At 43.0% G+C, this 14,393-nt stretch overlaps 1 protein-coding gene and 1 long non-coding RNA gene across 5 annotated transcripts; one reads left to right on the top strand and one right to left on the bottom strand.

Annotated features, from left to right (window-relative positions):
* Positions 1–20: 20 nt before the first annotated feature.
* Positions 21–2,380, bottom strand: nme3 (NME/NM23 nucleoside diphosphate kinase 3). Its single transcript, XM_088436326.1, has 5 exons — positions 2,221–2,380; positions 1,631–1,761; positions 1,448–1,549; positions 1,128–1,240; positions 21–565 (listed from the first exon to the last, which is right to left on the bottom strand). Exons 1-5 carry the CDS (start codon positions 2,264–2,266, stop codon positions 451–453), a joined length of 507 nt encoding a protein of 168 aa, XP_088292452.1. The 5' UTR covers positions 2,267–2,380; the 3' UTR covers positions 21–450.
* On the top strand, positions 2,101–14,165 carry LOC148410889 (uncharacterized). Of its 4 annotated transcripts, none has more exons than XR_015868112.1 (5): positions 2,101–2,395; positions 3,524–3,572; positions 3,658–4,087; positions 5,004–5,096; positions 12,383–14,165. It is a non-coding gene; the product is annotated as an uncharacterized LOC148410889 (long non-coding RNA). The 4 variants fall into 4 exon arrangements; XR_015868113.1 differs by having other exon boundaries at positions 3,658–3,794; XR_015868110.1 differs by lacking the exon at positions 12,383–14,165 and adding an exon at positions 5,225–5,657.
* The last annotated feature ends 228 nt before the right edge of the window (positions 14,166–14,393 follow it).

The following is a 14,393-nucleotide window of genomic DNA, read 5'->3' on the forward strand; positions in this document are numbered from 1 at the left end:
CACGACACTAAACACCATGCGATTGAAGAAATAGTTTATTCTAGAGAAACAATCCAATCGTGTATCATCAAGAACAGGCAGGATGTTGTAAACGAGCAAAAATCAAATTTACATTCAACTAGACAATGTTCTTGTCCAGCAAAGGCCAACGCTGGTTTGCAATACAAATGTTGCCATGTTAGTAAACTGTTCATCTTTCCTTAAAATTCTCACTTTGTATATTTTTTCTGTTGCCCAAAAGACAAAAAAAATCAAAAAAATACTGTACGGCCTACAACTATGACTCAGTTGTAAACAGTGCTTTTCCTCTCAAAATTGTAACTGAAATATCAAAATACGTCCATTTTTGGTCCAAAAAAAGCAACAAGCGCACATGCTCTTACGTTGGATCGATCAACCCATGGTAAAGCCCGATGACAAAGCTGGAATGAGGAAGCCGAGTTTTTGCCCTCAGTAGATCCAGGGCGTGCCGTTGCTCTCCCAGAGCTGAAGCTCCCGATGCTTGAACCACAGGGAGATTTCCTTCTGGGCACTCAGAACAGAGTCGCTGCCATGGATCACGTTCCTGCCAGCACACACACATCATAACAACAAAATACTCACTCATTGTTTTATTTTTAGAGTTTTTGTGCGTACACACACACACACACACACACACAGACAGGCTGCAGCAATCAAGTATTTCTGGTATTTAGATATCCTGCAGTTATAAATACCGACGACCAAATCACACATTTTCACTTAAGAATGACTTAATTTTTGCAACCTTTTCATGGTCAAATATATTTGCCTAAATGTAACGGTGCAGCTTACTGCTTTCTTCTTTAGACAATAAATCCCTCCCAATAAATATTACCCATGTGCTGAAACAGCACGTTAGAAAGTGATCAGTAGGAACGGCAACTTTTCTCAGAATCAAAGTATGCAGGTACCTCTGTGAAACTGCTTTTGAAAAGTAATCTGACGGCTCTCACCGGGTGATTTGGAGCGCTTGACCACTGCCTTGCAAGCAACTTGTTTATGCTATATGCTGCGCTAAACGATGGAGCTACTGTCAAACGCTGCCAGCACACAAGACTGATTTCCCGTGTGCACCCCACCTCAAATCGAGAATCAGTTGTTCTTACCTTCCCACGTCCACGCAGTAGTCACCGCGAATGGTCCCGGGAAGCGACTCGGCCGGGTTGGTCTCCCCCAACATCTTGCGTGCTGTTTTGACCACATCGAGACCCTGCCACACCTAAATCAACACATGACTATGTTGCATGTGTTTAAAGTAGAGATACCAGTAGCCGCAACAACTCTAATCGTATGTAAAGAATTTAAGAGACTATATTTAATAATCTTATTTTGCAAGCAAAAAATGCGAGTAACAATTGAGCTGAAAAACAAAATAGGAGCATTCACTTACTTATATAGGTACAATTGTAACGCAAGAGCATCTCACCATGGCAACCACAGGACCAGACTTCATGTAGTCAATCAATCCACTGAAGAAAGGCTTGTTCCTCAGATCCCAATAGTGGTCTAGAAGAAGATCCTCAGATGCCTGTGACACACACACACTTGGTATAAAGTAGACAAGAATAATAGATGAAACCAACATACTGTAGGTGTCGTTATCTTATACCTGCACAAGTTTGAGTGCAACCAGTTTGAACCCTTTCCTCTCAAAACGCTGCACAATTTCGCCCACCAGTTTCCGCTGCACGGCGTCTGGTTTGATGGCAATAAAGGTGCGCTCGTTCACACCTGTCCAGCCTGGAGGGGAAAAAAAAATCAACCAGAACTTCAAAATCAAATATTTGCTTTCAGTTTGAACCCAACAAGCAATAATGAGAGTGACACTGTGCTATATTATTTTGTTGGTTCTTAATTTGGTGAACAATATCTGCACAGTTTAATCAAACGTAAAGTTGACACACTCGTAGTTAGCCAGCAGAGGGCAGTGCGCCATTACAGCCAACACGCTTCCTTTTTCTGTACAGTAACCTTTGCTTTACTCTTCCGCAACGATAAAGTTTTGTTTACGTTCACCATGGAAACCGCATAGCCCTAAAATGGCCGCCACATCCCACAATGCTATGCGGTTCCCAACAAACTTCACTCCCCACGGGCGAGCCAAACACCTCTGTTAGTTTTCGGCACAAATGCGAGCCACTCGTCCACCGTAAACAAGCACACGGTGACGATTAGAGTGAAGAAAAGGATATCACCAACCTGACTGGAAGAGTTGAGAAAGCAAAGAGAGAACGAAGCATATCATGGTGGCTGTGGACGGTTTACAAGACTGCAGTTGAACCACGGACTTGGAAATGACTGGACTGACAATGCAGCTTATTCGCCGCCAGGAGGAGTGGTGTCACCACTAGTAGCCATCTTGCGTTGCCACGTGGTATGTTCGTTTTACTCAAATATTTTGGTTTTGCACAAGATTTCACACCATATTCCGTCTCTACGGAAAACCACACTGCGTGGGACACGGTTGTGCAAATAATTCTGAGAAAAAGTGCAAAAAACCCTACTTTTTTATGAGTGTATACTTGTGCATAAAACTTCGTAGACTCGTTTCCGAAGGTCATTTGCAAACTGCCGCCCACTGTGCGCCACTACCGTGGCAACGTAAAACGGCTGCCCCCATTCATCAGTGACAGACCTTTCTGACAGTCCAAGTATCTATACTTCCGTGAAGTGCATGCTCAGCAGTAGTGGGTGCTTGTTCAGAGTCCTTGCAGCAAGATAAATGCGTGCCAAGATTTCTTCGACTTAATAGATTATTTACATTTATACTTAATATGCCGATAAAACACATTTAACCAATTAAATAACATAATTAAAAATGCATGTGTCTTTCATGGAATATGTCCCCTATCTCGACTTTATTGTTTATGATCTTCCAGGACTTTAGTCTAGGTTGTAAACGTGTGAAGCAGGTAAAACAAGCTGCAGAAATTTTGGCTTTTTCGGTGGTAGTTTTATCACAGCATTAATAGAATTTTTTCCTCGTATTTGAGATTCAATTTCTTTTTGAAATACATCACTTGTACGCTCAACATTCAATTGCATCCTGTTACCACTGATTATGAACCATGATACTTGTTAAAACTACAGTATTGGTATACTGCATACGTTTGCGTGGGTGTCGGGGATGGAGGTTGGTTGAAACTAGATGGATGTCAATAGAAGTCTTGGAATAAAAACTGATTCAACGCGTAGTCAAAAATCACAAGAAAGCTGAATTAAAACAATACAAGAACAGCAACGATTTGGAAACTGTATGTGCAGGGCCTGGGCCACAGATGGAGACAATCATCATAATGAAGAAAACCAAGGGTAGGAAGTAAAGCTTTTGAAAGAAGAAGAAAAGATGACTCCAAAAAATAAAAGCAGAATAACAAAATGAAATATGGGGGGAAAAAAAACTGACAACTTAAAAAATGAAGAGAAATGACATTACAGTCATAAGAATCACATATTTTGATCATGTTGATTTATGTGTAAAAGCAGCATTTGTCTATTACAGTCCAATCAGTCCAGGCTGTTTGCTTCAAGCTGCCTCAAGATGCTTCAAGGTCAAGATGATATACCTTTAAGATAATTTGATGAAAACCAACAATTTCGAGTCAAATTGTAAGTGCTGATATCATCTATTCTAAGGTGCATGTTCACAGCGGAGGATGAAGAGTGTCTAAAGACTGCTGCGGTGGAGGGATTTATGCTACATAATTTCCACTGAGGACTACTGATGCAATGGGAAGCATCTCTGCCAGACATTTCTCCTGACACAATAGCAGGTTACGACTTCTACAATGATGTAATTGATACTCTGCTAAAACCATCAGCCGTGGCCCATCCTTACGTCTCTCATTCAGTTGGAGGCTCTTCCTCGGGAACAGCTAGGCGTTTCCGAATGCGGGTGGTCCGGCCTTGTGGGAGGGAGCGAGGGAGAGTGAGGGAGAATTAGCCCTGCTCTCATGTTTCCAAAGGAGAGAGCGATGGAGGGGAAAAAAAAATCAGACATGAGGAAGAGAGAGTGAGTTGGAAGGAGCAAGTCAAAGCTTTGGGACTCCACATCTGTCTTCCAGATGTGAGTGCCACAGTTGTCTCAAACTGGGGGGGGGGGGGGGGGGGTTAAAGAGTAAAGGAAAATTGGTGCTAAACAGTTTTTTATTGTTAGGGATTACACATGTCGAATAGCGCACGGTATACAGTATCAACGGTCAGGATATCCTGCGTTTCTCTTTATGAAACAACAATGTAATAGCATACTAAAGCCCTTGAAGTCAAGCGAATGTATATAAAAGAACACCTGTCTAAATATACGCAGTCTTCGTGGATGCATGGAAGGCATAGGACCAGGAAAGCATATGACAAAAATGTCTGAGTTTATCAATATTTATGTTATGCTTTAAAGATAGTTCAAATAATGGCACGTACAAGCATGTCTGATCAAATGTTGTCAGCTGGCCCAAGGAAGTACAGATACTAAATAATCAAACTATTTCATTACATTTTCATGTATTAAGTTTTGCCTGCATTTGAAAGTGGATATCTGCACTTACAGTATCACAAAAAAAGGCTAGAAAAAAAAACAATGAGAAGGGTAAACGTGAAACAGGGAGGATTAATGATGATGATGCAACAGACAGTAGTAGCTTGTTCCCTTATTTGGCCTTATTCAACTCAGAAGGATTCACAAAGACTGTTTTGAGCTGGCCTAATTTTCACCAGCTTGTGGCATTCAACAATTCTCCAGTCTTTTCACTTATGATTATTTTCATCTCATTACGTTAGCAAAACTATGGAAATGCATTATTTTACTAGTGTCTACAGCGTTTCTATAATATATACATACACACACACACACATAGGCACACATAGGTGTTTAAAAAATTGAAAAAAAATCAGTCTTATTTGAAGTCAATATGATCTGAAAAATTACCTGTTAGATATGATCTGTGTCATCCTTTATTGCATCTTGAACTTCTATTTTGATTTGCAAGAAACCATCACGCCTGTGGAAAAGCAACCAATAAGCGAGGGTGGCACCACAAGGCCTTGAGGACTACGCCCTTTGTGAATTCGTCTGGCACGAGGTAAGTCATATCTTCCTCTCTGATTGGTTGTTATTTGTCGGGCGTAGTGGTTTCTTGCAACAAGTCGCTAACTTCCCCTTGAAATATATCAGTTTGATCGGTACTTTTATCATTTTTTTCAACAATAGCTTTATGTCTACTTAAGTACAGAGGGTGCCTTTTTATGTCACCTCTGGGGAGCAGACACGGTGGTCAACGTAATGTTGGAAGATGAGACTTCCTCGAGCAGACGGACAAAAAAACACGGAGAGCGAAAAAGGACACGGAGAGTTGATTTGCGTCTGTGTGTATAAGCAAAAGCAAAATCCCAACAAACACGAGACGGAATCGCCAGTGAGCCATCATTAACACGCCGCCTGGAAGTTTTGCTCCTCTCCCTCGGTGCATAAATGTTGTTGCAAGGTCCTTGTGGTCCCTGGCTGAATTTGGGGGCAGTCCGTCATGTGAGAGACGGCGGACGCCGCAATATTTTTCTGTTATCATCGCACCCTCCGGGCTCGCAAAGACAGCAAACCAAAGGAAAATAAACAAGATGACACACGTTTTCCTTCCCAGCTGTAAGCCGTTCTCCCTACTGCTGATTTACTCCAAAATAACATGCTATGATTAAACGCTACAGACGAGGTTCCTCCAAGCAGACAATATTGGAGTCCAAAGAAAACATTCCAAATAGTTTACTCGTACAGTAAATACATTTGTTTAACAATCTCATAACTTCACTTTAGCCCTGGAAGGATAAAGTGCAATAACAATAATGAAGCCGCAATAACACGAGATAAACCTGCGCCGTCCAATGAGATTCCGGACAAAGAGCTTCTTTCAAAAGCCTGCCGTTTCAAATGTGCGCAGATGTGTTGACGTAACATATATTACCGCAGCTGCAATATTAGTGGACGTGGTTCCTCACTACTGTAGCCAGTAAGGTACGCGACATTTTGTTCAGTTTAACATAGAACATACAATAAAAAAAAAAAAGGTCATCTGAGCGTGAAGAAGTCAAGGGATTTATTGTGTAAAAAAAATATAAATTTCAAAATAACTAGTCAAGCAATTATACAGTGTTTTTCCAATACTTGGAAAAGGGTCTTTCACGTCATTGTAAGCCATGTAGTTGACAATCCAACACATTTGGGGGATTGAAATTGAACTAAAATAAAACTTTGTATGCAGTGTGTACTGAATGTCAGTCTTATTTGTCAATAAATTGAATGTATGAATCATCGAGAATTCGTAAAGGACACCCACAAAAGTGGTAGAGAGCATTATGCAATTTGTACAGATTTTTTTCTAATGCATGCGTTAGAAAATTCAACGTCATATTATTGCATCTAAAAAAAAAATTTTAATCCTAAATTGTTTGCTCCAAAATCATATTTGGCTTTTTCACTGTATTTGAAAATGATTTTGCAGAAAATATTTAATCACTTAATGAGCAGACCTCACTAGCACATCAAGCATTTTGTATGTAAGTACGTTTTAAGTAGTTATTTCATCTTCTCTTAATAACTCACACACCGCGGCTCAAAAGTGTGATGTCCATCTTTTCAATTGAACATTTGGACATTCTTATCTGATCCAACAGCCATAAGTTTGTCCGACAGTCGTCTCTCTCTCCTTTTTTCTGGATGTGCTCACTGGGCGCCCTCTCATCTTTTTCCCATTAAGGCTCTTTTTATGTTCCTTCGACCCGTGTGTGGTTGCAATTGTTTATGTGTGCGCATCTGACTGTGGGTGAGCATTTGTGTGCATGTGTCCAGCTAAACTTATTTTTTATTGAAAATCATCAAAGAGTCCCAATAGCGTAATATTCAATATTTACCTGTATTTGTTAAGTATTTTTAGTTCACAAAATGACACACAAATGAAATTGTACTCATTTATTTAACCCAGCATAGTATTTGAATTATATTTGTTACTGTAAAGGTGAAATTGTATTAATTTTATATTGGAAGAGTGATCAAAAACAATGAAGTCTTCTAGGATGCTTAAATGCAGTTTTATAGTGCCCTGAAGGTAGCAGCGATGAGAAGTCCAGGTCCAGACTTTAAAATCCATGTCACAGTTTGCCTTTAGCCGGAGATGCTACTGCCAAATTGACAGGCTTTTTACTTTTTAGACCTTATTTTCTGACTTCTTATCGATAGAAAAAATACACTTCATTCTTCCTGTGGAAAAAATAATTGAGGCAAACTATAAAGTACAACGATGCGAAATGTTCATTTTGCAAATTGCAACCAAAAATGGCTTCTTTTTTTCTTTTAAAGTCAGCTAATTTGTACTTCATTACTTTCCAACAGTAGCCGAAAACATTTGGTTCGCTTCTAGTGCTCCTGTAACGCTTGGAGAATTCTGATCTTGTTGTTCGGGCTGGTGTCGGGCGGCGTGAGAAGACGACCGACTACGCTGGCGGAGCTGCAGTGTCGATGAATCACGTGGTCCGCGTAAAGCGACATATGCTGTTGGTTGTTAGCGGGCCCGAGGATCGGGGGGCCTTTTGAAGCCGTGAGAGTCCTCTTCTCTGTAAAGGACACCGGCGTGCGGTTTGTCGCGAGCCGACTTCAGCACACATGCTACCCTTCAGTAGTATTACACGGCTTTGGGGGATGTGATTGTATTATTCCTGTTGTAACACTCGCTTAATTCAAGGCAGATTTGACCCTGGCCTAGGTTTCTCCTCTCCTGCTCTACCGGATCAAGTCTAAACCCCGCGCTCACCACATGAATGTGGGCGCCACGCACATCAAGTGGTACTCCGCTTCACGCGCTGTCACGTAGCTTACGCCGGGTATGGCCACGTCAGATCGAATCCGAAGGAGCTTAATGGAGACCCGAGCGGAGAAAGACGAGCCGGAAGATTGCAGGCGTGTAGTCGCGATAGAAAGCTGGAATTGTTTTCTCAGAGCCACAGCCCGCTCGTCCCGTGCCAGCAGATCTGACCCGTGCCACCGCACAAGACAATCTTTAAATAGGAGCCTATTTGGAGACACTTTACGGTTGGCTATTACTGGGCTATTACTGCCAAAGTGGAGGCGCCTCAAAACAACACTGGGAAGCGTCCAACTTTCATCACGGCAACACGAGCGCCTGCTCTCCGCCAAACGCATAATGGGCCCTGGTCAAGGGCCCATTATTGTCATATCTCCCCAAACCCAAAACGCACACTCCACTCAACGCTCGACCTTGAGCTAACGAGGTTTGCCGGCCGAGCTTTTCCAATGAGAAGATTGAAGGGAAGAGGCGCTTGCGGCGGGCTTGACTTTTGGGTCCGGCTAAGGAAACAGGAGGCCCTCTGGAGATCCCCCGTGGCCCCGGGGGGATCCGAAAGCGAGATCTCAAGAAGAAGGATGGGCCTCTGATTTGTTTTGCGGTCCCTTTGAAAGCCTCCGTCATTGCAGCGGGGAGGAAAGGGAAACACCGAGTTAACACGACAGGAGAAATAAGATGAAGATGTGCAGATACACCAAAGGAGAACTTTGGAGTCAATGTGGGAAGAATCAAACAGTTTTTGTTTTGGTGCTATTGCATCCCTTTTTTTTTGGGCGGGGGTGGGAGCTCAAGTCTTCTAACTGTCAAATAAATTGAATTACCACTGCGCTCAAAGTCGTCAATGTCAAGAAGAAAAATTGCAGATGTTTCTGGGCGCTGTTGCGGATGTCACATGACTAGTGATCAAAGAGCGTGTCCAAAGTCTCCCGTGACATCGTCGTACGCGAATGTGTTTCGGTTTGTGCGCGCTTTGTGCCCGGGCGTGAGGACCAGAGGGGGGGGCGGGGGGGCGACAGACAAATCGTGAGAGAAGCCGCCGCGTCGCGGCGTCTCTGGAATTGATACGAGGTGGAAAAAAAAGAGAAGATGACGGGACAAATGTTTCATCCGACCACTACAGTAGAAGCGAGCATGGGAGTTGCGTGTTTAGCTCTGTAACACACGCACACTTCTCCGTGGACGCAAACTATTGAGATGCCAATCATAAAAACGACGAAACGGAAAGAAGGATTTTCAACATCCTCGAGCCGTGCCGTTAAAAGGAAACAAGATCCCACATCTGGGATCCGGTGACCTTTTTTAAAAGGACACTGAACTTTGACATCAAAGGAATATTTCATATATATTTGAGATGGAAGCTAAATTATTTTGTATATTAATACCTAAAACACACAATTTGCCATTTGTTGTCAACTGAAAATGACAGGATTCAACAACCAATCGTGGCTGACCTGACCTGTACACGGTTTGGTTATGTAACCTCACAAGCTGAACACATACTTGTTATTTTTAATAATAATAATTTAAATAATTTAGCAATCAAATTTAGTATCGTTAAAATCTATGTTGATGAAAAACAAGGATATATATATCAACCGAGGCTAATACCTTTTGGCTGGTTCTGGCTGACGAATGGTTCTGATATGACAACCAACTTCTCTCTTTAGCCAGCTGGCATAGTTTATTCATCAAAACACATAAGATGAGAGCCAAATGTTGAGTGGGAAAACAGAAGGCTCCAATGCAAACCTATATTCTTTTTCATTGATGTCCTGTCAGCAATAGCGCCCCTTGTGACTAACAAGGATATTACAGTAAAATAAAGTCGTCCAATGACATTTAACGCTTGTTTGTTGACCGGGTGAGATCACATGACTTGTGGAAATGCAAAAAAAAAAAAAAAAAAGTTACCTCTTTGTGTTATACAGGTTTTTCTACAAATTTCAAAAACCACCTCACAGACCGTAATTTACTTTTTCACAATACTGGGGTTTCCTTTTTTTTTTTTTTCAAAATTTCTGTCTTTCCATTACTAGTTTATTTTTGCACAGATCTGAGGGCAACGGAGACGTAGCAAATGCGAGCTGGCATCCATTAGAGATACAGTAGATGCAAAAAAATGTGGGCGGCATGGTGGGCCGAGCGGTTAGCTCATCTTACATCATAGCAAGATTCGGAGTCTCAAATCAGGCTCTCCTATGTGAAGATTGCATGTTTTTTCTGTCCTTGCGTTCTCCTGCCAACCGCATTCCAAAAACATGCAAGTGTGGTTACTTCAAATCTGGAGATTGTCCGAAAGTGTTTGTTTGCATACGTTGTGTGACTAGCTGGCGACTTGTCCGGGGTGTCCGAGCTGCCGCTCAAGCAAAGTCAGCTGGGATAAGAATAGGGTGACCAGATGGCAAGCTAGCATTTAGCTGCAGCTAACGTTTTAAAGAGGCCCTACCATGAAACGTCAACTTTTTTAGCTTTTGGCTATGTTATGATATTTATTTTTCTCTGTAAACACCTCCAAAATGTTATTTTCCTTCATCGACACATTTTTAAACAAACCTTGCTTATTCTGCGCTCTCACACCGGCCCCGCCCGAGCAAATAAACATGACTTAAGAGGACACTTAACGAAAAAAGGAAATGTGTATGTTCCCCTTACACGCCAACCTAATGCACGTCTTTGTTTTGGTTCCGCGGTGGAGGATGAGAAATTTTGCATCGAGTTGGCCAAGCAAACAGTAACATTTCGTTTATTAGTTACAACAAAGTGGCGAAAATGTGTGTTTTGGAGCTCACAGCTGGACAATCAACTACAGTAGTAAAATTCACCAGTGGCCGGAACTTTTGTTATGAATAATGGGTTCCAAGAGGGACTGATTTGATAGGAGGAACACATGTTAGTGTATTGACGTTGTTTTACTTTTTAATGTCAGTAAAACGCCTGACTTTGGCCCCTTTATTCACTACTGGGATATTCTCGGCACCCACGAGCCTCGTGAGGATGTTTTGTGGCATTGAATGATGTCATGAAAGGGGCTAGGCAGCAAGACAGTGAGAGGTGCGGCCTTGGCATACAAGGTGTTTTACTTCCTGGTTAGAAATATCGATACCATAAATCTCACATTTGCCAAATGTAAACCTGTTGAATGTTGAAAATATGATATAGGCCCTATTAAATGTGTCATAAATTGAGAAGTTATGAGAATTTATGTCATACAGCATTTCATTTTCAGTGAACTTGCCGTCTCCCAATTTTTTGTGTTGAAAATCCAGTCTCCCTAGTTAAGCTTCGACTGACACCGCTAGTCTGTTGCTACGCAAAAAGGATGGATGGAAAAATGTTTTGTAATTACAACAAATTGGAGTCTATCAGGAAACACGGAACAGATTGCGGTCAACTCGGGAGCTTCCGCAGCGTACTGTGAGGCCCAGCCATGTTGTTGCGCGATGATGCCTCGCTTTGTCTAAAGCATACATAGTTATGTAATAGAAATCCAGTCCAAATAGGGCCCAAGGCTTTAAGACTTGGGATTTCGCAGATATGAAACCCGTCAAGCAGCATCACTCATTTTTCTGCCGTCCGTTCCAAGATGACTTCATCTCGAAGCGCGACGCCAAAACCCGCTGACAGCCAACATGCGAATCCGCCATCGCTCGCTGAAACATCGCAGGCGCACAAGCACCCGGGATTTGAAAAACGATCCCACACATTCACGCAAAACAACTAATAATTAACGGATGCTATGACTCAACATGTTATTCTTCCGAGGAGACCGTCGTGTTGATTTAACAAGCGAGCTAAGACGGCTGAAGTCAGCCGTTGTACGTCGACGGTGACCGTGACACATTAAGTATTAAGACCCCCACCCTTCCTCGCGTTCTTTTGAGCCGGGGTGGTCCAACCTCAACTCAATACTGCGTGCATGTGTGGCACTGTCACAAAATGACCATCGCCACGTTTCTACGCGCTAATCGTCCCGCTAGTTAAACAATGCACACGAGTCTATCCCCAAAAAACACAAAGCTGCCATTGACACTGACTTGCATCCCCCCCCCTCGGCCTTCATCACCCTCCCACGTTGTCCGGGCCGCGGCGCTGGCCACGGGGGCCGAGAATGCGGTTCAGGTGCAGGACTCTGCTGTTTCCAATTATCAGGGTATAAATTAGTGTAGCTCTCCCCTGTCTTCTCTCCAAACATGGCCGTCTCTTCATCCTTGTCGACCCTCCAAGTTTCACCCGGGATTTGACCTCCTCTTTATATCGCAGTGACACGTACATTTTTGGGCTTTATGGCTCTTGCTGGTAACCCCTGCACTCCCCAAATGCTCCACACAGTCCTTTGGTATAAATCTATATATCTGAGAGCAACATTACTTCTGGTTTTACGGTAAATCGGCGCAGGAGACCAAACGCGGCCAGGCGCTCGGATTAGCTTTCGATGAGTTACGATTGACTGTGTTTTTCCCGTTGTTTGCCGGCGTTTTCTTCCATAGGTCAGTCTGTTAAAGCGTATGTTATTTTTCCAGGGTGGAGAGATCAGCTGCAATGTAGCCAAGTAGGACCTGAGGTCATCCTGGCACTGAGAGTTCACATCTGTTCAAATAAATCCTCCGCTGTGCCATGAGCAGTAAAAACACTCTTGCGCAAGCACTGTCCACACACAAGCATACATGCAAGAAATGGTGGAATTTAACACCTCCAAAATAGTTTAAATCGTTTGAACCCCACTATGCATGCGTGATTGAAAAAAACGTTGGGATTGATCAAAATGAAGCAGAGAAAAATATGGTCAGGCGATGAAACAAATAAAGCATTACCAAGAAACAATTGGGAAAAGCGATGGCTAAAATAAACATAAATTAATTGGAACATTTGAGAAATGAATGACGTGGAAAAACACACTTGGAAGGTGTTCATTCAAAAGTGGTAAGCATGAATTAGTTTCATGAACATTAAGGCTGTCAATGTTTAAAACGCTAACTTTAGAGAATAAGTTCACATTTTTAAAGCTTAATTATTTTTTTTTTTACTTCCTGTAGCAGCTGAACTCTACCGCTAACTTAGACAGACAAGATGGACATTTTAGTAGTTTTACTTAAGTAAAGACGAAAGTAAAACGATGTAGTTTAATCAAATGTAATCACAGCATTAAAAGGCTATAAACACACTGATTGTTGAATTGGCATTTTTATTTATTTATTTTTAACAAGCAAAGCCATGATCAGCAGCATTAAAAAAAAAGCACAAAGTAAACCAGAAGTATTAAAAAACGCTTTGGAGTCGCTGGGTCAATGATAATTAAAAAACAAAAAAATGACCACTTTATCTGCCCAAAATAAAATTGCCTTTTTATTTAATTTGCTGAAGAAACTAGAAAAAATAATTACAGATGTGATCCGTTTCATACTGTATATCTACATTAAAAAAGAGTCGCATTGAATTTCTGCCTATTTAATTTTTTGAAACGACAATTGGATCCTCTACAATTAAGAATTGAGTGAATTCAACAAATATAATGCACTCAACCCCCTCAAACAAACAAACAAACAAAATAAGACAAGACCCCCCCAAGCATTCCTGACTTGGGCACCTGTCATACGTGTTTTTTGTTTTTTTTTTGGTGGGGGGGGCTGCTGTTGCTGTGGACACGGCACACGGTGGAGAAATTTACAGAGCGTGTCCTCCCCAGGCTGCGCTGCGTTCACAGGGATCAAATACTCCCGAGGCGCAGCACGCGCGAATGTATCTCTATTACGGGAGCTCCTCAGATAGGAGCGCCGGTGCGGCCTTTCTCCACGGCCCCCCGCCTCATAGCGCCGTTTTATGGCTCCCTGTGGGAAAACTCAAAGAGGGAAAATAATCCCCGGTGGAGGATTTTCAGAGGCGTCTGCTCGGCGAACAAGGCCGGCCGCAACATAAGACACGACGTTGCTCCGTTCACCGCAGCCTCTGACCTTCATCTGCCTGGAACATGTTAGCTAAAAAGAGGCGAAACAGATGAAGAGGAGGCGTGACCTTTGCCCCCCGAGCCTCTTCCTCAGCGGGAGCCCCGAAGATAAACAGGGTTTGCCCCACTTTCACTTCTTCCCTGGAAGCCTCCGCGCGCTCTCCTCTGCGCGCTTTCCTCTCCCCGTCCAGATGTTTGGCCCGACGGCAGCGGCGAGCGGACGCAGAGGAGCCGCGGCGGCGCGGTAGGGATCTCCGGCGCGGACTGGAATGCTGACCCGCCATCCATCTCCATCAGCGGAGATGCGTTTGTTTGACTTCAGATGTGATTGTGTTTTTTCTTCCCCACACCTGCAGCTTCCTGTGAACCGTGCCCCCCACCCCCCCCCGTATTTTGACTCTCGCTGATCGATCGCTTTAGTTTGGAGTAGGACCAATCCTGCCGCCGCTACTCATGTTTTCCATTCTCCCGTAGCGCTGCTTTACGGCCAAAGGGTCGAGGGAAGGCTTTTGGGGCCAGGCATTTTAATCCGGTCAAATTGTGAAACGAAACAGGCGTGCTAGGTGCGCTGACGGCTTTGCTCTTTTCCT

The sequence above is a fragment of the Hippichthys cyanospilos genome, chromosome 16 (assembly GCF_059441005.1).
Source record: "Hippichthys cyanospilos isolate Australia breed blue-spotted pipefish chromosome 16, RoL_Hcya_1.0, whole genome shotgun sequence".
NCBI lineage: Eukaryota > Metazoa > Chordata > Actinopteri > Syngnathiformes > Syngnathidae > Hippichthys > Hippichthys cyanospilos.